The sequence below is a fragment of the Watersipora subatra genome, chromosome 5, assembly GCF_963576615.1.
Source record: "Watersipora subatra chromosome 5, tzWatSuba1.1, whole genome shotgun sequence".
Taxonomy (NCBI): Eukaryota; Metazoa; Bryozoa; class Gymnolaemata; order Cheilostomatida; family Watersiporidae; genus Watersipora; species Watersipora subatra.
Genome location: NC_088712.1, coordinates 33,800,014 through 33,827,675, shown reverse-complemented (window position 1 = coordinate 33,827,675; position 27,662 = coordinate 33,800,014). Strand labels below are relative to the sequence as shown.

General features: G+C 39.6%; 1 protein-coding gene across 1 annotated transcript in view; it reads left to right on the top strand.

Moving 5' to 3' along the window:
• Positions 1-2,572: 2,572 nt before the first annotated feature.
• The window catches only part of LOC137396469 (ATP-dependent RNA helicase TDRD9-like), a 100,532-nt gene continuing 75,442 nt past the window's right edge, over positions 2,573-27,662 (top strand). The window contains exons 1-7 of the mRNA XM_068082757.1: positions 2,573-2,790; positions 15,632-15,728; positions 15,900-16,079; positions 21,017-21,088; positions 24,060-24,177; positions 26,109-26,266; positions 27,039-27,113. Of these exons, the coding sequence (XP_067938858.1) occupies positions 2,573-2,790; positions 15,632-15,728; positions 15,900-16,079; positions 21,017-21,088; positions 24,060-24,177; positions 26,109-26,266; positions 27,039-27,113 (918 nt within the window). The remainder of the gene's footprint in view (positions 2,791-15,631; positions 15,729-15,899; positions 16,080-21,016; positions 21,089-24,059; positions 24,178-26,108; positions 26,267-27,038; positions 27,114-27,662) is intronic.

Sequence of the window (27,662 nt, the reverse complement as noted above, 5' to 3'; positions counted from 1 at the left end):
CGGCATTCCAACATCTGCATTAATAGATCGCCTCTAAATACATGCACGTACCTATTTCTGAATTATTGCACGGTTACTTATTTTTTGTGCTTTGCCAACACCTGACGATCTCTAATAGCGAACTGGATTGCATGGGCACTAGCATATATATATACTGCTGTACTGCTCGGCGTTGCCTGGGTAATAAAAAGTTCTTTGCATAGAAAATTGTTTTGTATTTAACATATAACAATAATTGCCATTCTAACTTTCAAACTACATATCATGAGAAAAGTGTTTTTTGCAGTTGAAATAAATTAAGAAAGAAAATAAAATAAACTGTAAAGGTTTTCAAACATTGTCAAGCAACTGTAACTTTCAAATTTCATATCATGAGAAAAATGTTTTGTGCAGGTCAAGTAAATTAAAAAATTAATATAGGGTTTAAACGTAAATGTGAAATAACTAGCAAGTAATAGCCAAACTAAGTCTGTTTTGTTATGATTACAATAAAAATAATTCAGTAATGATACAATTAATACAAATAGAGAAACCAAATTAAAACACCTGAATATGTTGAATTAATAATAACAATTCTTGTGTAGAAGCGTGTGTGTATAAAAAAGGTTACTGTTCCAGCAGAAGCTATCCATCAAAACTTTGAATACGACGATGCTGGTACCTCTCGATGCTAGTACCTCTCGATACTGGTACAAATGTAAAAATGAAATATCGTACTGTCTTTGTCTGACCGAATGTTTAGAGAATGTCGAGGCTCTTCCTACGTAGATAATACCTGTGTGAAAAGAATTGGATGTTACTTGTGATGCAAAAACTGGTTTTCTATTGTTCTTATTCACCACCTACGCTCCCAGAGCATCAAATACTCTGCTATAAAAGGTAATATTACCATGCACAGTAGTGTATGGAGTTTTTACCTTTGAGACCGATGGTAGCGGCGAAAGGCTGTGTGAGAGAAACTTGACAGCCACGTGTTTGATACGCTGCACTTTTGTGATGCTACGCAGAGTAACAAAAATTTTAAATTTTATTTAAATGAATTTAGTTTATTATATAGTATATATATACTATATAGCAGACTATATTTTCACATAGATCAAAATATCTTTTGATCTTACACTAAACATAATTCTAATTTTTTTTTCATTTACTTTTTTATTATCTTATTCCAGCTTATGATTCTTTATTTACTCTTTTTTGGCTCTCTTTCACTTTCACCTTTAGTCGGCCCTTCACCTTTAGTCGGGGTCCTTCACCTTTAGTCGGCCTTCACCTTTAGTCGGTCTTTCACCTTCACCTTTAGTCGGCCTTCACCTTTAGTCGGTCCTTCACCTTTAGTCGGCCTTCACCTTCACCTTTAGTCGGCCTTCACCTTCACCTTTAGTTGGTCTTTCACCTTCACTTTTAGTCGGCCTTCAACTTCACTTTTAGTCGGCCTTCACCTTCTCCTTTAGTTGGTCTTTCACCTTCACTTTTAGTCGGCCTTTCTAAAACCATTTCAAACTGATCCGACAAAAAAGACTGAGTGATGCTGTTCTTGTAATCCGCCTCTCACGTACTCGGCCAACTTGAACTGTCTCATATGCTTGTATCTCAATTTTGTCTAGTCTCTCAAAGCAAAAATTTGTTTGAAATTCTTGTCTAATTTTTGGTATGATGTGTCATGACTGTACATTGGAGTATAACTAGTTAAACTGTAATCATAAAAGACTGTTGAAATGTTTAAACTGTAGAGATCTACATATGCAGGCATGCAACCTACATACACTATGAAATTTAATTAAGATTCTAACAGCCTAAAGTTATGTGGATGTGAGGATCTTGTTACATACAACAGTAGGTATTACATACAGCATGTATGTAATGCCTACTGTTACATACAACAGTAGGTATTACATACAGCCTGTATTTAATACCTACTGTTACATACCGGTACATCACATATTACACACGCGCTGTATGTAGCACCTACTATGCGTACACATGAGTTTTGCATCAAAATACAGCTTAAGGCCTATGTCAAGCTCTGAAATGCGCATATGTTCACGCTAGCCTTTTTTCAACATTGGGTTTTATGAGTTAGTAACTCCAAATGGAGATTCAGTTGATGGTAGGGTGAAAATCTAGTCGTTGCCCACCTCAATTGGGAAAGCCGGCAATTATTGATAGCAAAGCACTTTTGTAAATTTAAGCAGATCAATTCGTGTTGGCAATCAAAGTATTATCCCTGTTGAGTCTGATTTATAATTGGTAAAAAATGGACTTCTGTCATAATGCGATTCAATCACGCAAACTCTACATTCTAAATGCTTTAATGTGAGTTGTCGCCAATTTCACCGTAAATAAGCCAGTATGTTGAATATGTTTCTAAATTATTCATCTTTTGTCTGTCACTAGTTGTACCTTTCTGAGCCCTTTAGTACACATTAAACAATTAATTTATGCTATCATTAAGCCTTAGGTTTAAATGAAATATCTCGCTTGACCTCTTATCTAGGTGTAGAGGGCATACAATAGCATGAATTTGCACGAGCTTTTGTTAAGTATTATTTGTGCCTCATATGCAGGAGATATGCCGAGGCATCAACTCCGTGGAGCTTCTACTTTGGATGATATCGATGACTTCTTTTCCATCAAGCCTCATTCATCTTCAAGAAGCAGCTATGTTTCTGAGGCGACTGAAAGAAAGCCAGACCGCATCAGAGGTCGTATGATTGATGAGCATGGGAACCCCATCACTGCTGAGACATACACAGTTCGCCGGCAGCAGACTATGCCAAGCTATCAACTGTGAGTGTATATGTTCAGCTCACCCCTTCATCTGAGCTAAGTCATTAGGGCAAAGTAGTGATGCCTGTCATTAAAAGATACCTGAAATATTTGTAGTTGATTGGAGCTATTTTTCTTTTTTGATAACGCCAATATTCCGTAGTAAGTTTGGAGTCGTTTATCCTTGATGGGACCATTGTTTAGATGCCACTAGGCATTGGGGTTTCGGAACTTATTAGTTTCACTCAGAAGATTCCTGACTGTTCATCTATACAGGAATTTACTGATTATTCACCAAGTGCTCAATGAATGAACTTTTAGAAAATACAAGTAAGAGGTTGACGGCCTTGTGAGCAGCTGTTCTTAACTATCGTACTTTTCAGACTATTAGCCGCTACTTTTTTCTGATGTCTTGAGCTATGCGGCTTATATAAGGGTGCAGCGGTTCTGTGGTTTTTTTTTCACTGCTAGGGCGCATTAACCGGAATCTCCGGTTAGCGCGCCTCTAGCGGTGAAAGAGAAAACCCTGCAATGCCTAACGGTAGTGTTCCGTTAGGAGCTGGGTTAAAAAGCGTTGATTAATACGGAGCCGTGCCTCACGGCACTGTTCCGTAATAACTAGCAAAGTTGCTGCCGTGTTAAAAATCACCGTCCTGAGTTCTGTGACCTATACAAAGGTGCGGACTATGTACTGTTTTATTATCGTTTTTTTTAAATACAGCAGATGCGGCTTATATAAGGGTGCGGTTAATAGTCCGAAAAGTATGGTAGATATGAAACTAAGAATTGTTGTTTTCATCCGACTATTACTGAATCACTATGTTTCCATGATGCGCAGTGCTTCGGAGTGGGGCCCTCTCCGAATCATGGAAACGGCGTCTCCGCACTGAAATCACTGCGCACTGATCAGTGCGAAGCCAGTGCAAATTCGCAGCAAGGAAACAGCTATTGCGCAGTGGCTGCGCATCGCTCTCTTGTTGTAGAGGCAGATTCATCGAGCGCCATAACCGCGTACGAAGGTTTTCTCGCGTATATTGTTCTTTTCTATTCTTCTGCTCTTCTTTCAATTAAATATGGTTTGCACTTATGAGGATGATGAAGTGATTACTTTTTTGGACTTTATTATTGATACCAACACTTTTCAAAAGATAGATGGCAAGTCCCAAAGTAATATTAAAATATTTGATATGCTGGCTGCAAAGGTGGCTGAGCGAGCTGCGGACGGTGAAGGGAAGTCGTGGAGTCCAAAGACAGGGACTCAGTGGCGTATTAAATGGAAATCATTGAAGTCGAAATATCTACGCTACAAGGCTGAAGCATCCAAGTCAGGTAAGTAAAAGTTGGTCAAACAAAGCACCAGATACTCTTTCCTATCACGTAAAATTAATTCTATTTTGCAGATAGTCGGTGATTGATTTACCTATTATGTATTACACGATGTATTATCATTATTTTTTTTAAAAATAATTGTTTTCTAATAGCAATAAAACATGTAATGTACAATAGTAACATTTATCAATATGTTATTTTATCTTTGTGATATACCATACACAACTGCTCATACTCACGCTGATACATTTGTCATTTCCGTTATCCAGGAGCATCAGCACCCTCGTGGCGCTTTTACCTAAAGCTTCAGGAGGTTATGGGTCATAGACCCATAGCTAATGAGATCGACACGGAGGAGCAGGCAGAAAATACCCAAGGTTTGTGAAGCATGCTATTTACATACTATGTGATTGATCTTAAAAATAATTGAACAGAACTTGATTTCATGTAAAACCAGACCTGCTAGCTGCTGTTGAATTGTGTAAGGAAGGTGTTGCATTTGAGTGGGGTGGTCCTAACCTAGGGTATCTGGGTCGACAATACAAGACATATTAATAAAATTTTTATAAATTTATTTAAAAATATCTAATTTTAACAGATGTTGACTCTGATCAGGAGAGGCCCAGATCTGCTGTGTCAGCATGTTCATCTTCTTCGACCAACAGGAGAAAGAGGTCGAGAGATGATGAGGACATGCATGATTTGAAGAGGATCTTAACAGAGCAAAGACAAGACGACCTAAAGGCTGTTGCTGCCATTATCGAAAAAAGTTCAATGACAATGTTGAATGGAATTTCTACTATTATGCAACAGATAATGCAACAACCCTCCACACCTTATGCCATGCCTAACCACCTCCAGGGCTCTGTCCCTTTTCCGCAACCTCCTAATGATACTTTCGCCAGCCCACCCCACACCATCAGTAATACATTTCCTCACACCACCCATTCGTCAAATAATGCATTCGCTTCAACCATACCACCCCACCGCCACAATATTTCCCCCTGTGCACCCCACACTGCAACCAATCCTGAAAGGCTACCTACCTCAATGGCCAGTAATGAATTGTCAGGGTACAATGTGCCCACGTTAGACTAGTACTTTGAACTACGTAAAGACTTCACATAAATATTGGAGACAGTTCATGTATGTTCAGTTGAAATTATTATTTACATTATTATTTTCTACTCAGTAAAGATTTTACATAAATATTGAATACAGTAACACAATTAGTTCAACTCACTCACAAAATTAATGTAACAAATTCAAATGCGGTTTTACATGTGAAAGGGACGGAGTAATGGCTGGGTGTGAGCAAGGAACTCTTTGATAGTATCACGGATCTCAACTGCATCTCTAGTTTGCTCATGATTGAACACAGGTGGCGGCTGTTCACGTTCAGCTGGTTCATCTGCTAGTCTGTTGAGAAGGTGGCGGGGAATCACAACTTTTCTAGTTTCCAGCATGTTATGCAATATACAGCATGTAGTAATAAGCTTGGGCACCAACTTATACTTGACATCAATACACTTCCGCAGCATTCTCCAGCGTGCTTTGAGTCTTCCAAACGCAATCTCGACACACATGCGTGCTTTGCTGTGGTAAACATTAAATGACTCCTTTTCGGGTGACAAGTTGGCCCCTGTGAAACCTTTAATGATTTGTCTAGATATAGGGTATGCAGGGTCGCCAAGGATGTGGAGTGGAAGACTCTCTCCATGAACAATTTTATCCCGTTTTGGCATATTTTGCATCACTAATGTACTCAGCCTTGATCTTCTAAAAACGGCGGCATCGTGAGCACTGCCTGGGGTGTTGGCATAAACGTCTCTAAACAGATACTGAACATCAACCACCGCTTGCATGACAACACTTGGATACATTTTCCTACATAGAAAATCAGCCATGCCATCAGCAGGTGGTATGATCTCAAAGTGTGTTCCATCGACAGCCCCTATGGCTTGTGGGTATTTGTAATTAGCTTCGATGATATCAGCAATCTCCCCTGCTTCTACATCTGAGTACCAGGTGATGAACTGATGTTTTTTTCTTGACATTGCATGGCAGAAAGCATACAAGCATCGATGAACTGTAGTCTTACTGACCCCGAACGCTGTTGCAACTTTGCTATATTCGCAGCATGAAGCCAGTTTGAAGATTGCTATGCACACCCTGTGAATAAGAGAATATTGCCACAATTAACCAAACAGTTTTACAAGACATATTGAAAAATGTACCATTATTCCTATATGGCATGTTTTCCATATGCCAAAATTCCTACATGACATAATAAATGAATGGCATTACCTCTTCTTCAGTGGAACAGGTTCCCGTACACATCTTTCTTGAGGAGACATATCGTCACGTACTAGCTCACAAATCTCATCCACAATGGTTTCTGGCATTCTGAAATGCTGCAGCCACACACCTGGCCTTGACTTAGGCAAAACATTATCATACCAAGAGGGTGTCACCTGTAGGAGAGAGGAGACGATGAGTAGAAATAACAGAATAGTATGATGTGTTAACACTAATATTTTAGGATATTTATGTTTTAGCACTGTATTTCCAATTATTTTTTTTATAAATTTTATTTTTATATGTATTGTGAATATTGTTTGAAAAAATAAATGTCATACAGAAATTAAAATAAAAGCAACTAACATACTACTAATGAATGACAACTAAACAGACTTACACACTGAACAGATTCCCATTCAACAGGTAACTTTCTCTTTCTATTTTGTCTTCTTGTCCTTCTAGAAGTGGCTTCTAACAGTATGGCGTCCTGTCGCGTATTACTTTGTAAAAATTGTGTTAAAATTAGTAATACATTGTGAAGGTGTATTGTAAATAAAAGTGTAATTACGAGAAAAGCATAAAAAAGACGTTTCTGGCGTTCGGTCTGCATGATTGCTGTGCGCAAGCGCGGCGCGTGGCGTTCCTATTTATACACTTTCTCTTCTCCGACTGTTTTGCTGGAAATCATAATCATCACTGCGCAGCATGGAAACGCCCGATCCCCACGACTTCGGAGAGCGCAACTCCGAAGCACTGCGCATCATGGAAACATAGTGAATGTCCGGCGTAGCGTAGGTAATAAAAAGGGTTTTCGCCCAGATAATCAACATTTATCATTTAACTTTTAAATGAAGGTGTTTATTTCTGTGTTACAAGTTTAATTAAGTTCATACTAATTAAACTTAATTAAACTTATAGTCAGGCATTCAGCTATACATATACTAGTTGAATGCCTGATAAATGAATACTGATGAATGCGATGTACCGACTAACTGACAAATGGACACACGTAATGACTAACAGACAAATGGAAACACGTAATGACTAACAGACAAATGGAAACACGTAACGACTAACAGGCAAATGGAAACACGTAACGACTAACAGGCCAATGGATACACGTAACGACTAACAGACAAATGGATACACGTAACGACTAGCAGACAAATGGACACTTGTAACGACTAACAGACAAATGGACACACGTAACGACTAACAGACAAATGGAGACACGTAACGACTAACAGACAAATAGATACACGTAATGACTAACTGACAAATGGACACACGTAACGACTAACAGACAAATGGAAACACGTAACGACTAACAGGCAAATGGATACACGTAACGACTAACAGACAAATGGATACACGTAATGACTAGCAGACAAATGGACACTTGTAATGACTAACAGACAAATGGACACATGTAACGACTAACAGACAAATGGACACACGTAATGACTAACTGACAAATGGACACACGTAATGACTAACAGACAAATGGAAACACGTAATGACTAACAGACAAATGGAAACACGTAACGACTAACAGGCAAATGGAAACACGTAACGACTAACAGGCCAATGGATACACGTAACGACTAACAGACAAATAGATACACGTAATGACTAACAGACAAATGGATACACGTAACGACTAACAGACAAATGGACACACATAACGACTAATAAACAAATGGACACGTAACGACTGACAGACAAATGGACACATGTAACGACTAACAGACAAATGGATACACGTAACGACTAACAGACAAATGGATACACGTAATGACTAACAGACTAATATATACACGTAACGACTAACAGACAAATGGATACACGTAACGACTAACAGACAAATGGATACACGTAACGACTGACAGACAAATGGACACACATAACGACTAATAGACAAATGGACACGTAACGACTGACAGACAAATGGACACATGTAACGACTAACAGACAAATGGATACACGTAACGACTAACAGACAAATGGATACACGTAATGACTAACAGACTAATATATACACGTAACGACTAACAGACAAATGGATACACGTAACGACTAACAGACAAATGGATACACGTAACGACTGACAGACAAATGGATACATGTAACGACTAACAGACAAATGGACACACGTAATGACTAACAGACAAATGGACACACGTAATGACTAACAGACAAATGGATACACGTAACGACTAACAGACAAATGGATACACGTAACGGCTAACAGACAAATGAACACACATAACGACTAATAGACAAATGGACACGTAACGACTGACAGACAAATGGACACATGTAACGACTAACAGACAAATGGACACACGTAACGACTAACAGACAAATTGATACACGTAATGACTAACAGACAAATAGATACACGTAACGACTAACAGACAAATGGACACACGTAATGATTAACAGACAAATGGATACACGTAACGACTGACAGACAAATGGATACACGTAACGACTAACAGACAAATGGATACATGTAACGACTAACAGACAAATGCACACGCGTAATGACTAATAGACAAATGGATACACGTAACGACTAACAGACAAATGGATACACGTAACAACTGACAGACAAATGGATACATGTAACGACTAACAGACAAATGGATACACGTAACGACTAACAGACAAATGGATACACGTAACGGCTAACAGACAAATGAACACACATAACGACTAATAGACAAATGGACACGTAACGACTGGCAGACAAATGGACACATGTAACGACTAACAGACAAATGGATACACGTAACGACTAACAGACAAATTGATACACGTAATGACTAACAGACAAATAGATACACGTAACGACTAACAGACAAATGGACACACGTAATGAGTAACAGACAAATGGATACACGTAACGACTAACAAACAAATGGATACACGTAACGACTAACAGATAATTGGATACACGTAATGACTAACAGACAAATGGATACACGTAATGACTAACAGACAAATGGATACACGTAACGACTAACAGACAAATGGACACATGTAACGACTAACAAACAAATGGACACACGTAACGACTGACAGACAAATGGACACACGTAACGACTGACAGACAAATGGACACACGTAACGACTGACAGACAAATTGATACACGTAACGACTAACAGACAAATAGATACACGTAACGACTAACAGACAAATGGACACACGTAACGACTGACAGACAAATGGACACGCGTAATGACTAACAGACAAATGGATACACGTAACGACTAACAGACAAATGGACACATGTAACGACTAACAAACAAATGGACACACGTAACGACTGACAGACAAATGGACACACGTAACGACTGACAGACAAATGGAAACACGTAACGACTAACAGGCCAATGGATACACGTAACGACTAACAGACAAATAGATACACGTAACGACTAACAGACAAATGGACACACGTAACGACTGACAGACAAATGGATACACGTAACGACTGACAGACAAATGGACACACGTAACGACTGACAGACAAATGGACACACGTAACGACTGACAGACAAATGGACACACGTAACGACTAACAGACAAATGGACTCACGTAACGACTGACAGACAAATGGACACACATAACGACTAATAGACAAATGGACACGTAACGACTGACAGACAAATGGACACATGTAACGACTAACAGACAAATGGATACACGTAACGACTAACAGACAAATGGATACACGTAATGACTAACAGACTAATATATACACGTAACGACTAACAGACAAATGGATACACGTAACGACTAACAGACAAATGGATACACGTAACGACTGACAGACAAATGGATACATGTAACGACTAACAGACAAATGGACACACGTAATGACTAACAGACAAATGGACACACGTAATGACTAACAGACAAATGGATACACGTAACGACTAACAGACAAATGGATACACGTAACGGCTAACAGACAAATGAACACACATAACGACTAATAGACAAATGGACACGTAACGACTGACAGACAAATGGACACATGTAACGACTAACAGACAAATGGATACACGTAACGACTAACAGACAAATTGATACACGTAATGACTAACAGACAAATAGATACACGTAACGACTAACAGACAAATGGACACACGTAATGATTAACAGACAAATGGATACACGTAACGACTGACAGACAAATGGATACACGTAACGACTAACAGACAAATGGATACATGTAACGACTAACAGACAAATGGACACACGTAATGATTAACAGACAAATGGACACATGTAACGACTAACAGACAAATGGATACACGTAATGACTAATAGACAAATGGATACACGTAACGACTAACAGACAAATGGATACATGTAACAACTGACAGACAAATGGATACATGTAACGACTAACAGACAAATGGATACACGTAACGACTAACAGACGAATGGATACACGTAACGGCTAACAGACAAATGAACACACATAACGACTAATAGACAAATGGACACGTAACGACTGGCAGACAAATGGACACATGTAACGACTAACAGACAAATGGATACACGTAACGACTAACAGACAAATTGATACACGTAATGACTAACAGACAAATAGATACACGTAATGACTAACAGACAAATGGACACACGTAATGAGTAACAGACAAATAGATACACGTAACGACTAACAGACAAATGGACACACGTAATGAGTAACAGACAAATGGATACACGTAACGACTAACAAACAAATGGATACACGTAACGACTAACAGATAATTGGATACACGTAATGACTAACAGACAAATGGATACACGTAATGACTAACAGACAAATGGATACACGTAACGACTAACAGACAAATGGACACATGTAACGACTAACAGACAAATGGATACATGTAACGACTAACAGACAAATGGAAACACGTAACGACTAACAGACAAATGGACACATGTAACGACTAACAAACAAATGGACACACGTAACGACTGACAGACAAATGGACACACGTAACGACTGACAGACAAATGGACACACGTAACGACTGACAGACAAATTGATACACGTAACGACTAACAGACAAATAGATACACGTAACGACTAACAGACAAATGGACACACGTAACGACTGACAGACAAATGGACACACGTAATGACTAACAGACAAATGGATACACGTAACGACTAACAGACAAATGGACACATGTAACGACTAACAAACAAATGGACACACGTAACGACTAACAGACAAATGGACACACGTAACGACTGACAGACAAATGGAAACACGTAACGACTAACAGGCCAATGGATACACGTAACGACTAACAGACAAATAGATACACGTAACGACTAACAGACAAATGGACACACGTAACGACTGACAGACAAATGGACACACGTAACGACTGACAGACAAATGGACACACGTAACGACTAACAGACAAATGGACACACGTAACGACTGACAGACAAATGGACACACGTAACGACTAACAGACAAATGGATACACGTAACGACTAACAGACAAATGGACACACGTAACGACTAACAAACAAATGGACACACGTAACGACTAACAGACAAATGGATACACGTAACGACTAACAGACAAATGGACACACGTAACGACTGACAGACAAATGGACACACGTAACGACTGACAGACAAATGGACACACGTAACGACTGACAGACAAATGGACACACGTAACGACTAACAGACAAATGGACACACGTAACGACTGACAGACAAATGGACACACGTAACGACTAACAAACAAATGGACACACGTAACGACTAACAGACAAATGGACACACGTAACGACTAACAGACAAATGGATACACGTAACGACTAACAGACAAATGGACACACGTAACGACTGACAGACAAATGGACACACGTAACGACTAACAGACAAATGGACACACGTAACGACTGACAGACAAATGGACACACGTAACGACTAACAGACAAATGGACACACGTAACGACTGACAGACAAATGGATACACGTAACGACTAACAGACAAATAGATACACGTAACGACTAACAGACAAATGGACACACGTAACGACTGACAGACAAATGGATACACGTAACGACTGACAGACAAATGGACACACGTAACGACTGACAGACAAATGGATACACGTAACGACTAACAGACAAATGGACTCACGTAACGACTGACAGACAAATGGACACACGTAACGACTGACAGACAAATGGACACACGTAACGACTAACAGACAAATGGACACACGTAACGACTGACAGACAAATGGATACACGTAACGACTGACAGACAAATGGACACACGTAACGACTGACAGACAAATGGACACACGTAACGACTAACAGACAAATGGATACACGTAACGACTAACAGACAAATAGATACACGTAACGACTAACAGACAAATGGACACACGTAACGACTGACAGACAAATGGATACACGTAACGACTGACAGACAAATGGACACACGTAACGACTGACAGACAAATGGACACACGTAATGACTAACAGACAAATGGACACATGTAACGACTAACAAACAAATGGACACACGTAACGACTAACAGACAAATGGACACACGTAACGACTGACAGACAAATGGAAACACGTAACGACTAACAGGCCAATGGATACACGTAATGACTAACAGACAAATAGATACACGTAACGACTGACAGACAAATGGATACACGTAACGACTAACAGACAAATAGATACACGTAACGACTAACAGACAAATGGACACACGTAACGACTGACAGACAAATGGATACACGTAACGACTGACAGACAAATGGACACACGTAACGACTGACAGACAAATGGACACACGTAACGACTAACAGACAAATGGATACACGTAACGACTAACAGACAAATGGACTCACGTAACGACTGACAGACAAATGGACACACGTAACGACTAACAGACAAATGGACACACGTAACGACTGACAGACAAATGGACACACGTAACGACTAACAGACAAATGGACACACGTAACGACTGACAGACAAATGGACACACGTAACGACTAACAGACAAATGGATACACGTAACGACTAACAGACAAATAGATACACGTAACGACTAACAGACAAATGGACACACGTAACGACTGACAGACAAATGGATACACGTAACGACTGACAGACAAATGGACACACGTAACGACTGACAGACAAATGGACACACGTAATGACTAACAGACAAATGGACACATGTAACGACTAACAAACAAATGGACACACGTAACGACTAACAGACAAATGGACACACGTAACGACTGACAGACAAATGGAAACACGTAACGACTAACAGGCCAATGGATACACGTAATGACTAACAGACAAATAGATACACGTAACGACTGACAGACAAATGGATACACGTAACGACTAACAGACAAATAGATACACGTAACGACTAACAGACAAATGGACACACGTAACGACTGACAGACAAATGGATACACGTAACGACTGACAGACAAATGGACACACGTAACGACTGACAGACAAATGGACACACGTAACGACTAACAGACAAATGGATACACGTAACGACTAACAGACAAATGGACTCACGTAACGACTGACAGACAAATGGACACACGTAACGACTAACAGACAAATGGACACACGTAACGACTGACAGACAAATGGACACACGTAACGACTAACAGACAAATGGACACACGTAACGACTGACAGACAAATGGACACACGTAACGACTGACAGACAAATGGAAAACACTGAGATTTGTATATGTAGATTAGAAAAGGAGAGGACAACTCATTGTTGCGTATTGCTTTAGCTGCTTGAATTAGCTGCTGATTGTTGAGACACATATTAACAGTTTATTTTGTTCTTGTGTTCAAAGAAGCTACATGTAGGTAATGATTTTACTAAACGGGCTATAATAGTGACTACCTGCAAGCAGAAGTTCATCATACCATCTTTTTGTATTTCAAATATTAGCGCACTTCTACTGCGAGTGGAGATTTCATAGTAGAAAATTGTATGTGGAACCAAGAAATTGCTAAACGCTCATAGAATCTGTCCACAGAAAGCTTCCACTGAAAGGTTGAAAGTGTTAGTTCAGACATACGTGTAGGTTGAATAGTTTGCATAAGTTGAATGATCAGCTAGAGAATGGAATGTGGGCTAGGGAAATGGATGCATTCCGAAGTTGAAGTGATGTCAAAAACGTGATGTGTAGCGTACCTTAACTTAAACTAAAATTTTTTTTAATTTAATTTGTTTATATAGTATTTTGTTCATTTTTTTTTTTATACTTCTAATTTTTACAACTTTTTTTCATCACCTAAAAAACTTTGATGTTTCAAAATCTTTTCAACATCAATTACTTCTCATGCAGATTCTAATATACGCTGGAGTTACTTCTAGTGCTGGAATTGAATGTTGTTAGAAAACTTGCGACGGGAGGTTAGAAGGTATAATATTCTGATTGATGGAACGATGAATTTTCTCCATTAGTGTGTCACGAAACTAAAAAATGGTGAAATGGTATGAGTTATGTAACAAATATCGTTTTTGGTTGTTAATGGAATAACAACTAGACAGTTTTACAAACCCTGCTTCTGACCACATACTGCCAAGTAAATCATATAATGATATACATGTAAAGTAATGATATAAGTTTTGACACGCTTTGGCAATTTGGCAAATCCATGTTTTAAAACTAGTTCAGGCTAAATTATTAACATTAAAGCTCCTGTAAATCATGAGTTGTAAGTTGCTAAATTACGATGCTAAGTACCTGTAAGTACTGTACTCTAAGGCAGTCTGGTCTGCCTTGAGAGGTTGTCAGGTGTAATAGCCATCTGTACACATATTCTTATCTACCAGCTGAGCCAATCGAACAACTCAATTGACTCAGGTGTCAGCCTAACCAGCTGAATGTCTTGAATGTGAATCCCATTGAAAAGATCTTTTTTTCAAACTCGACGCATGGGGACAAACAGACAGACACATTTTTTATTATAGTAAAGGTTTCAATTACTGTAAATATCGTAATTTTTCTGCCCTGCTGGGGTTATCTCGTTTGTATTATTTTAAAGTCCCTACAAAGAATTAATGAAAGACTCAATATCCTTAGCTACAGTTTTTGAATGTATGGAAACAGGCTAAGGTTCATCTGTGCATTGGCTTATGCATGATGTAGGGAAAGTGCGAGGTACCGTGATGGGAAAGCATATGTTCAAGAATTTAAGAAAACACAGGCCGACTCGGCTGATGCTTCCGAGGAGTTGTCTGCTCTGGTGAGTGATGTTCTTTTATGGCATAAGCTACAATTAGCTTGTCAAAGACATGAATTAAGGAACAACTGATCGAGCTAATTATTCCTGGAGTGTTTTATCTTGCTTGTCACAATATTTTGCTGATAGCTTGGTTGTCACAGACTCTATTTTTAATTTCCATGCACTTGACAGAAGTTGGATGACACGGCAACCTTGGATAGGTTGGAGACTAGCAGTATGACTGGCTCCACTGTGTCCACCATGTATGGGCAGCTTTTTAACATGCCCATACAAGATGCCAAAGTGGCGTACAAAGGCTACAGACAGACAGTATACAGCGATAAATTACCCATAACATCACACAGAGAAAAGGTACTAAAATAAATCTTTGTTATAATTTCTTTATGGGATACCATAATGTTTGATTTGTTCATTGAATATTAATGAAAGTGTTGACTTTAGTAAGTGTTCATCTTAAGTTCATAAAACTATGCTACAGCATATTCTTTAATAATGTTTATAATGTAGGCTAAGGAACTTTTTATTTCGAGCTTTTTACCGCATAACTTAGCCGCAAAGTTAGCTATATGCTTTTATGAATAGCCAAAACATATTTTATTTGTAATTTAATGCTCAGCTGCACCCAACTTATGGCCCACTGGTCACATCTGGCCCATAAAGCTGTCTCAACCTATGGCCCACTGGTCACATCTGGCCCATAAAGCTGTCTCAACCTATGGCCCATTGGTCACATTCGGCTCATAAAGCTGTCTCAACCTATGGCCCATTGGTCACATCCGGTCCATAAAGCTGGCTTATGGGGCCCACTCTTATGAAGTTTATTGGAACGACGTATTATAGTAGAAATATTCAAATAACCTTTTAAATAGGGGTCGGAGTGTCGTAATTTTTCCATAGCGACTGTCTCCTTGTTGTTTTTTAGATGCCAGATAAAAAAATTTGTAATCCCTTTTTTATCTCACTCTAATTGCCCCTCTAATATCTACCCATTCTATTGTCTTTCACTGACGCACTTTTGAGGCTACGGGACCCTTCTATGTCCACCCAATGTACTGTCTTTCACTAAAGCACTCTGAGGCTATGGTACGCTCTAATATCTACCCATTCTACTGTCTTTCACTGAAGCACTTCTGAGGCTATGGTACCCTCTAATATCTACCCATTCTACTGTCTTTCACTGAAGCACTTCTGAGGCTATGGTACCCTCTAATATTTACCCATTCTACTGTCTTTCACTGAAGCACTTCTGAGGCTATGGTACGCTCTTATGTCCACCCATTCTACTGTCTTTCACTGAAGCACTTCTGAGGCTATGGTACCCTCTAATATCTACCCATTCTACTGTCTTTCACTAAAGCACTTCTGAGGCTATGGAACCCTCTAATATCTACCCATTCTACTGTCTTTCACTGAAGCACTTCTGAGGCTATGGAACCCTCTAATATCTACCCATTCTACTGTCTTTCACTGAAGCACTTCTGAGGCTATGGAACCCTCTAATATCTACCCATTCTACTGTCTTTCACTGAAGCACTTCTGAGGCTATGGAACCCTCTAATATCTACCCATTCTACTGTCTTTCACTGAAGCACTTCTGAGGCTATGGTACCCTCTAATATTTACCCATTCTACTGTCTTTCACTGAAGCACTTCTGAGGCTATGGTACGCTCTTATGTCCACCCATTCTACTGTCTTTCACTGAAGCACTTCTGAGGCTATGGTACCCTCTAATATCTACCCATTCTACTGTCTTTCACTGAAGCACTTCTGAGGCTATGGTACGCTCTAATACCTACCCATTCTACTGTCTTTCACTGAAGCACTTCTGAGGCTATGGTACCCTCTAATATCTACCCATTCTACTGTCTTTCACTGAAGCACTTCTGAGGCTATGGTACCCTCTAATACCTACCCATTCTACTGTCTTTCACTGAAGCACTTCTGAGGCTATGGAACCCTCTAATATCTACCCATTCTACTGTCTTTCACTGAAGCACTTCTGAGGCTATGGTACCCTCTAATACCTACCCATTCTACTGTCTTTCACTGAAGCACTTCTGAGGCTATGAAACCCTCTAATATCTACCCATTCTACTGTCTTTCACTGAAGCACTTCTGAGGCTATGGTACCCTCTAATACCTACCCATTCTACTGTCTTTTACTGGAACACTTCTGACGCTACGAGACCCTCTTATGTTCACCCAATGTGCTGTCTTTCACTGAAGCACTTCTGAGGCTATGGTACCCTCTAATATCTACCCATTCTACTGTCTTTCACTGAAGCACTTCTGAGGCTATGGAACCCTCTAATATCTACCCATTTTACTGTCTTTCACTGAAGCACTTCTGAGGCTATGGTACCCTCTAATACCTACCCATTCTACTGTCTTTTACTGGAACACTTCTGACGCTACGAGACCCTCTTATGTTCACCCAATGTGCTGTCTTTCACTGAAGCACTTCTGAGGCAAATGCTTCCGTGTAAGACGAGTCGAAATTTAAGTGGACATTAAAAGGTTAAATGGCTAAATATTCGTCTGATGTTGTTAATCATGTTACAGCTCGAGCTTACATTGTGAATCTTCACATTAATATTGTGCATACGTGTTGGCCCGCAAGATTTATCTCAATGTTGAGCGTGGTACCATGTAAGAAGAGGTTTGCCACCGCTGCTCATTAAAACGAGAAGCTTTCAAATTGCATGAACGGCAAATATTTGATTTTGATGTATTGAATGTACTTTGTTGATTTCAAAATTGAAGTGAAGACCAGGAGAGTATGTAGTAGTAACATACCCAAACCTGTGTTACTGATCTGTTTGTTTGTCAAGCCTTGCTAATTGTTAGAAAATTTTATTTCAATCTATACAATTTTTTATGCGCAAATAATGTAACCTTCCTGAAACAACATTTTTATTATAGGATTAGCTAAACTAAGCGAGTTTAAACTCCGTCTAGTTTTAGTCATGCCTTGTATCTATAGCAACACCTCATCTCTAAGTCTATGATCATGCCTTGTATCTATAGCAACACCTCTTCTCTAAGTCTATGAGTCATGCCTTGTATCTATAGCAACACCTCATCTCTAAGTCTGAGTCATGCCTTGTATCTATAGCAACACCTCATCTCTAAGGCTATGAGTCATGCCTTGTATCTATAGCAACACCTCATCTCTAAGTCTATGAGTTATGCCCAGGGCTGTATTGTTCATTTTTAGGATGCCTCTGCCAATATCTTGAGTAGCCCTTTAGGCAACTTGTGAGGGCTGTAGGCCTGAGCGGTCAGCGGGGTGGGTTTGGGAGGGGTGCAACGCCCTCCAGAAAATCGAACAGAAACTTACAGAACACACACAAGAAACCCTATCTGAGAGCAGTTTTAATTGTATTATTGCAACTTATACAGGCAAGGATAATACTAGAAAAATTTCTCAAAAATCATCAAGAATGCTGTGTATCACGTTCCGTACGAATTATTGAATACATGTCATGTGGTATGTAAACTTGTGCCAGGGGCAAGAAAGCAAAATCTTATGATTATTGATTAAGATTTGATAATAAACTCTAAACAGCAAATCTATAAATAGAAGACTAAAGATTATTTCAAATTGAATATTAGGTTTGCTACTCTGCTGAGAAAAAATTATGGTAGAACAATGAAGCTAATTTGAGCTATCTAGATCTATAACAAGAGCAGCCGTCACTGAGTGACTCAAAGTTCAACGTGATGTCAGAGTTCTTTCCTGAAGATTGTTTAAATTTGAAGATGGTTGATTTTGAATTTAACAAGGTTAGAGATTCTTCTCACGCTTTGGGTGATCAGGTTTGGTGCTAATGGTACTACCTTTACCCATGAATAAACAGGTTCAACGAGTGAGAATAAAATAAAAACTGTACAAAAAATATTTCCATGCAAATATAGATAATAATATAGCTCACTAAACAAACAAATTATAGACATATAATACGTGACTAGAGCTTGTCAAGCAGATATTAAAAAAATAAAACACAAAATTACGAAGAGTTTAAATCGGCTGTTACATGTATGCAGCCTCAGAAAATCCTTAGTTGAATTCCATGCAATGAAGTAGAAGTTAGTTCGAATGATGGTTCTAAACACGTTTGCTTCACACAGCGTCGATACAACAAATATAATAATAAAGAAAACATTTCAAATATCGTTTGCAAATTGTAATCAGTCAAGTGACTATCGTCAAAATATTTCGTGAAACTGCAATAAAGCTAGTAAAGCCAGCCAAGAACTATTCTACACGATCCTGTAAGTAATTGGCTTCCCATAACCATCAAAATATTGATCTTAAGTAGAAGTAAATGTTTTAGACGTCCAGAATTTATGGTAATCGTCAAAATCAAAACTCTTCGTCAGTTCAACAGCGTCTAGCACATTTAAACTTAATCGTTATCATTAAATATGTGAATCCAGAACAGACAAAACCGAAACGTCTGTTTTCCGTTCCATTCTCAGCAGTAAACAATGTTGTCGAAATGGATTCGCTAGGTTTGCAACCACTAGTAAAATTGTGAAAACGAGCTCTGCACAATACGTTCGCACCTTTCGTCCGAACATTGTCGACACTAAACAACAAGGAATTCACCGTTTGGCCGTTATGGGTGCTGAAAGTTTGCCTCTGCACAGCAGAGGCTGCCTCATGGAACAATACGGCCCTGGTTATGCCTTGTATCTATAGCAACACCTCATCTCTAAGTCTATGAGATGCCTTGTATCTATAGCAACACCTCATCTCTAAGTCTATGAGTCATGCCTTGTATCTATAGCAACACCTCATCTCTAAGTCTACGCCACACCGTGCCCACACTTCTATTCACATTTCTGCAAGGTGGAGCAACCAAAAAGCTCATTTTTACTGATTATAAATTGAGTATTATTAGTTTTATATAATGCGTTAGGTTTAACGCTATATGAGATTATTTGTAGAAGTTATTTAGCAGTTACCATAAGTTTTTTTGTAATTTGCAAAAAAGAACCGATTGAGTTGCAGTATATTCCTATAGCAACGGTTACTCTAATTGTTGCTATAATTGTTGCCGTTGTTTTAACATTCACGGCAACCTAATTAACTTCTAATGAAGGGTTATCTGGACACGGTGCTTTATATTTAGGTGAGATTTTACCTTTTTTATCTTGAGGGCTTCTCTCAAGATCATATGACATTAACAGGCGGTTAGATATGCCATCAGTTCAGGCTATCTCACTTTGCGTTCCTCTAGTTTTCATACATAATTCTAAAGCTACTGTATATCATTTGTAGCTGATACAAACAATTGAGTCAACTCAGGTCACCATCATAGAAGGAATGACAGGCTGTGGAAAGACAACCCAGGTGAAAAACATTGTGCTCTTAACAACTTTGTGTGTCCGTACAAGATGTTTGCATGCAAAGGAGACTGCTTGACTTACTATCAATCACGTGTATTAAAATATTGGAATTATCTCATCCTGTTTCACATTTGTAGACAAATTGGTTACGAACGTATTCCGCCTACACTTGCTGGGTGTCTTACAGCTGTAGGCCAAAAGTTTTTCATCACCATTTATTGTCAGATATTTTGTTGGCAGATATCGTTATGATGAGGTAATTTGAAAGAAATTGTTGAATTATTTATACAGTTTCTGTTGAGCGATGTTATCTCAAAGACATGATGTACTTTGATTCGTCGAGCATGGCAAAATATTTTGACACATAAATCTCGCTTTACATGCAGCCAGAGCGTAACTAACAACTCTAGTGTTAACCCTTTGGCAGGGGAAACGACAAAAATGTCGTTTAGCGGTTGCGTGGGAAAACGAAATTTATGTCTATTTCGGTAGACGTTTATAAAGCTGTCACCTAGTAACGTTAAACAAAAGATATGAACACTAGTGAGTTTTAAATATCATCAACAAGATATCGGTCGATGATTTACAATATGAAACGATTATCTGAAAGGCGTTGTTTTGGGTTAAAAGCTAAACAAATCGCGCCTCCTTGGAAAAAATAAAAGTTGGGAAAACCAGCCAAAATCCGCTCGACTTTCAAAACTGTAAAATAAAAGATTATTTGATCCTGCGATTGTTAGTGATTTTTCGTCTGATCAGAATAAAAATATTTCAAATGATAGAAGTGATGTAAACTTTTTGGACTTTTAATATATTTGGAATATACAGAGAAAACGATCGTTATGGTGGCTCGCACGGCTACGTTATAGCATTTGACTCTACCAAAAAAAATGCTTCCAAGCCTTTCATACAGGGACAATTGCACATGGTTGTATTTTTTTTTGAGTAGTAGATATGTGAATGAATGTTTATGTACAAAAAATTTTGTTCGTAGAAATAAATTTAAGATTTGAGCTATGCATGTTCATAAAATATCGATTTTATTGAATTTTCGCAAATAAATTACATGAGTTTCGGTTGTTTTTGGGGGGCTTATACTTGGTCAAAGGGTTAGTGTTCGCACATCCTTAACAACTCTAGTGTTAAGGATGTGCGATAGAGCTCAGTTTTTTGCATCCAAACATAATGTTAAAACCATAAATGGTTGTCATATTTATCGTGCAATGTCATTGCTGTCAATCCGTTCGATGAAATGTCGTGCAAAAAATGCAGGAAAAACTCTCGTACATGTATACTTGAACTCTAGCTACAGGCCGTTTCTCGCCAACAGGCTCTCGTTTCTGTGACCTTTATGAGGCTTGCTGAGTGTTAGTCTCAACATTCGCTGCGACGCGTTGTTAGATGGAATGTTCTGGCTTCTTTGCCAGCCAACAGCCGAGCCACGAGTTGACAACTTACCGAGGGCCACGAGTTGACAACTTACCGATGGCCAAGAGTTGACGACTTACCGAGGGCCATGAGTTGAGAACTTACCGAGGGCCGGGGGTTGGCGACATACCGAGGGTCACGAGTTGATAACTTACCGATGGCCAAGAGTTGACGACTTACCGAGGGTCACGAGTTGATAACTTACCGAGGGCCGGGGGTTGGCGACATACCGAGGGTCACGAGTTGATAACTTATCGAGGGCCGGGGGTTGGCGACATACCGAGGGTCACGAGTTGATAACTTACCGAGGGCCGGGGGTTGGCGACATACCGAGGGTCACGAGTTGATAACTTATCGAGGGCCGGGGGTTGGCGACATACCGAGGGTCACGAGTTGATAACTTATCGAGGGCCGGGGGTTGGCGACATACCGAGGGTCACGAGTTGATAACTTATCGAGGGCCGGGGGTTGGCGACATACCGAGGGTCACGAGTTGATAACTTATCGAGGGCCGGGGGTTGGCGACATACCGAGGGTCACGAGTTGATAACTTATCGAGGGCCGGGGGTTGGCGACATACCGAGGGTCACGAGTTGATAACTTATCGAGGGCCGGGGGTTGGCAACTTACCGAGGGTCACGAGTTGATAACTTATCGAGGGCCGGGGGTTGGCAACTTACCGAGGGTCACGAGTTGATAACTTATCGAGGGCCACGAGTTGATAACTTACCGAAGGCCACGAGTTGGCAACTTACCGAGGGTCACGAGTTGATAACTTACCGAAGGCCACGAGTTGGCAACTTACCGAGGGTCACGAGTTGATAACTTATCGAGGGCCGGGGGGTTGGCAACTTACCGAGGGTCACGAGTTGATAACTTATCGAGGGCCACGAGTTGATAACTTACCGAAGGCCACGAGTTGGCAACTTACCGAGGGTCACGAGTTGATAACTTACCGAAGGCCACGAGTTGGCAACTTACCGAGGGTCACGAGTTGATAACTTATCGAGGGCCGGGGGTTGGCAACTTACCGAGGGTCACGAGTTGATAACTTATCGAGGGCCGGGGGCTGGCAACTTACCGAGGGTCACGAGTTGATAACTTATCGAGGGCCACGAGTTGATAACTTACCGAAGGCCACGAGTTGGCAACTTACCGAGGGTCACGAGTTGATAACTTACCGATGGCCAAGAGTTGACGACTTACCGAGGGCCATGAGTTGAGAACTTACCGAGGGCCGGGGGTTGGCGACATACCGAGGGTCACGAGTTGATAACTTATCGAGGGCAAGTTATTTTATTGGAGCATATTTTTTATTATTATTTGTTATTATCTGCGCCTGTTCAAAGGTGAACTCAGTACTAGGAGTGAGCAAATCAAACGTTTCAAGTTGTTGTAAAAACATTTTCTGTCATAATTTAGAATCGCTGTCGGGGTCTATAGTTATATCTATAGTCTATAGTTAGTCTATAGACTATAGATAGGGTCTATAGTTACTGTTGAGTTTTCAGTTTGACCGTCTATTGAGCGTTAATGCTGTTGAACAGGTGCCGCAGTACATATTAGATGAGTACGCAAAGGCAGGTCGCAGGTGTAAGATTGCTGTGACGCAGCCGAGGAGGATTGCTGCCATCAGCATCGCGAAGAGAGTGTGTAAAGAAAGAGGTGAGCGAATATACTCCGAGGGTAGAACACTCTCATATACTGCTAGGGTAGAACACTCTCATATACTGCAAGGGTAGAACACTCTCATATACTACTAGGGTAGAACACTCTTATATACTCCTAAAGTAGAACACTCTTATATACTACTAGAGTAGAACACTCTCATATACTCCTAGGGTATAACACTCTCATATACTGCTAGGGTAGAACACTCTCATATACTACTAGGATAGAACACTCTTATATACTGCTAGGGTAGAACACTCTCATATACTCCTAGGGTAGAACACTCTCATATACTCCTAGGGTAGAACACTCTCTTATACTACTAGGGTAGAACACTCTTATATACTCCTAGAGTAGAACACTCTTATATACTACTAGAGTAGAACACTCTCATATACTCCTAGGGTATAACACTCTCATATACTGCTAGGGTAGAACACTCTCATATACTACTAGGATAGAACACTCTCATATACAACTAGGGTAGAACACTCTTATATACTGCTAGGGTATAACACTCTCATATACTGCTAGGGTAGAACACTCTCATATAGTACTAGGGTAGAACACTCTCATATACTACTAGGGTAGAACACTCTCATATACTCTTAGGGTAGAACACTCTCATATACTCTTAGGGTAGAACACTCTCATATACTACTAGGGTAGAACACTCTCATATACTACTAGGGTAGAACACTCTCATATACTACTAGAGTATAACACTCTCATATACTCCAAGGGTAGAACACTCTTATATACTGCTAGGGTAGAACACTCTCATATACTACTAGGGTAGGACACTCTCATATACTCCTAGGGTGGAACACTCTCATATACTACTAGGGTAGAACACTTTTATATACTCCTAGGGTAGAACACTCTTATATACTACTAGGGTAGAACACTCTCATATACTCCTAGGGTAGAACACTCTCATATACTCCAAGGGTAGAACACTCTTATATACTGCTAGGGTAGAACACTCTCATATACTACTAGGGTAGAACACTCTCATATACTACTAGAGTATAACACTTTCATATACTACTAGGGTAGAACACTCTCATATACTCCTAGGGTAGAATACTCTCATATACTGCTAGGGTAGAACACTCTTATATACTCCTAGGGTAGAACACTCTCATATACTCCTAGGGTGGAACACTCTCATATACTGCTAGGGTAGAACACTCTCATATCATGTTGAAAGGGCGACAAAGGCAAATGTCTTTAGATAGGATTATCTTAAAACGGCCGGCTAGTCGTGAAAGCGAAACAAAGGAAAAATTAGCTAACCAGCGAGAAACTTCAAACTACGAACGCCGAAGAAATTTTAAATACGTCAAGTTAAAAATGAAAGTTTGCTTTTAGGTTTGCTTCTACGTTTGTCTTTTAAGACATTGATAAAATCCAAATTTATCAGAGTCAACTGTTGTAATGAAGGATAACTTAGATCTCCCTCTCTGGCAAATGCTAGCGTTAGCTGCTATTGTATGTATTTAATTTTACATTTTAATTAATCACATTTCCTTGCATTATTTTTTAGTTGTTGCTTTTTGAAAGCATTTGGTAAATTAGGACAATAACCAACATGTTCTTTCTGTTAAAATATTTTGTTTTGAGTGTTTTATTTGCATTGTTAGAGTATGGAAACCAATCAATATATATTTAATGGTTCTATATATAAATAAATTGCACCAACATGCGAGTAAATTAACATACGAGCTCAGTCTCGGAACGCATTAAGCTCGTAAGTCGAAGTATGACTGTACTAGGGTAGAACACTCTCATATACTCCTAGGGTAGAACACTCTCATATACTGCTAGGGTAAAAACTTTCATATACTACTAGGGTAGAACACTTTCATATACTACTAGGGTATGAGATCACATGATTGAATGTGTCTGATCGTATTTATTAGGCTGGCAAGAAGGCACTTACTGTGGCTATCAAGTTGCAAGAGACACAAAGCTTGATCTCGATAAGACAATGATCACTTACATGACGACGGGCATTCTCCTTCAGAAGCTCATCAAGGAGAGGAGTCTCAACACCTATACCCACATCATTCTCGATGAGGTCAGTATAGTTGTTAGAGGATGTTAGAGTTGGTGATGGAGTTCGTATTAGCATGCTGGCTTGTCACGTTATAACAGATGTCATACTGGAACACCGGACCGGTGGGTCTGAATTCGTTATCATCGTTGCAGCAAGCGATATCATATCTGGTCAATTTAAGCTAAGATATTACATTAGCTGTTTGGTAGGTAAGTGATGACATCCTGTGCTTATTAATACCTGTCAGCAATGTAGCTCTATCGCATGAGCATTCGCTCGTCATGTTTATATTATTCGGTAAAAATTATTAGAGCAGTTTTTGACGAATACGATAAAGGGAAGGATTTGATAAATTATCTTTGACAGTCGGTCTTGCAACTGGCTACTTCAAATCTTGGTGTGCTCCATGTCCTTTAGTGTATTAAGTCTACCATCATTCTTTGTGACTTCCTGTCTCTAGTGTATTAAGTCTACCGTCATTCCTTGTGACTTCCTGTCTCTAGTGTATTAAGTCTACCGTCATTTCTTGTGACTTCCTGTCTCTAGTGTATTAAGTCTACCGTCATTCCTTTTGACTTCCTGTCTCTAGTGTATTAAGTTTACCGTCATTCCTTGTGACTTCCTGTTTCTAGTGTATTAAGTCTACCGTCATTCCTTTTGACTTCCTGGCTCTAGTGTATTAAGTCTACCGTCATTCCTTGTGACTTTCTGTCTTTAGTGTATTAAGTCTACCGTCATTCCTTGTGATTTCCTGTTTCTAGCGTATCAAGTCTGTATTAATTTCTGCTCTTAGGTCCACGAAAGAGACCAAGACACTGACCTGGCATTGCTGATAGTGAAGAGGTTCATCCACAGTGTTTCTCCTACGGTATGTCATGTGATTATTGCTTTTAACTCAGTAGACTCTATTGTCTCTCGCTATTTAGACAGAGTTATTAGATAAATTTTAGACTGATAACTGGCACAGATGACTGATAACTGGCGCAGATGACTGATAACTGGCGCAGATGACTGATAACTGGCGCAGATGACTGATAACTGGTGCAGATGACTGATAACTGGCGCAGATGACTGATAACTGGAGCAGATGACTGATAACTGGCGCAGATGACTGATTACTGGTGCAGATGACTGATAACTGGTGCAGATGACTGATAACTGGCACAGATGACTGATAACTGGTGCAGATGACTGATAACTGGTGCAGATGACTGACAACTGGCGCAAATGACTGATAACTGGCGTAGATGACTGATAACTGGTGCAGATGATTGATAACTGGTGCAGATGACTGATAACTGGAACAGATGACTGATAACTGGCGCTGATGACTTTGCTTGCACTGCGAATGAAAATATGAGCAAAAAAAGTTCAATAACATATTGATATTGGTGTCTGCATGTTTTGCAGACACCAA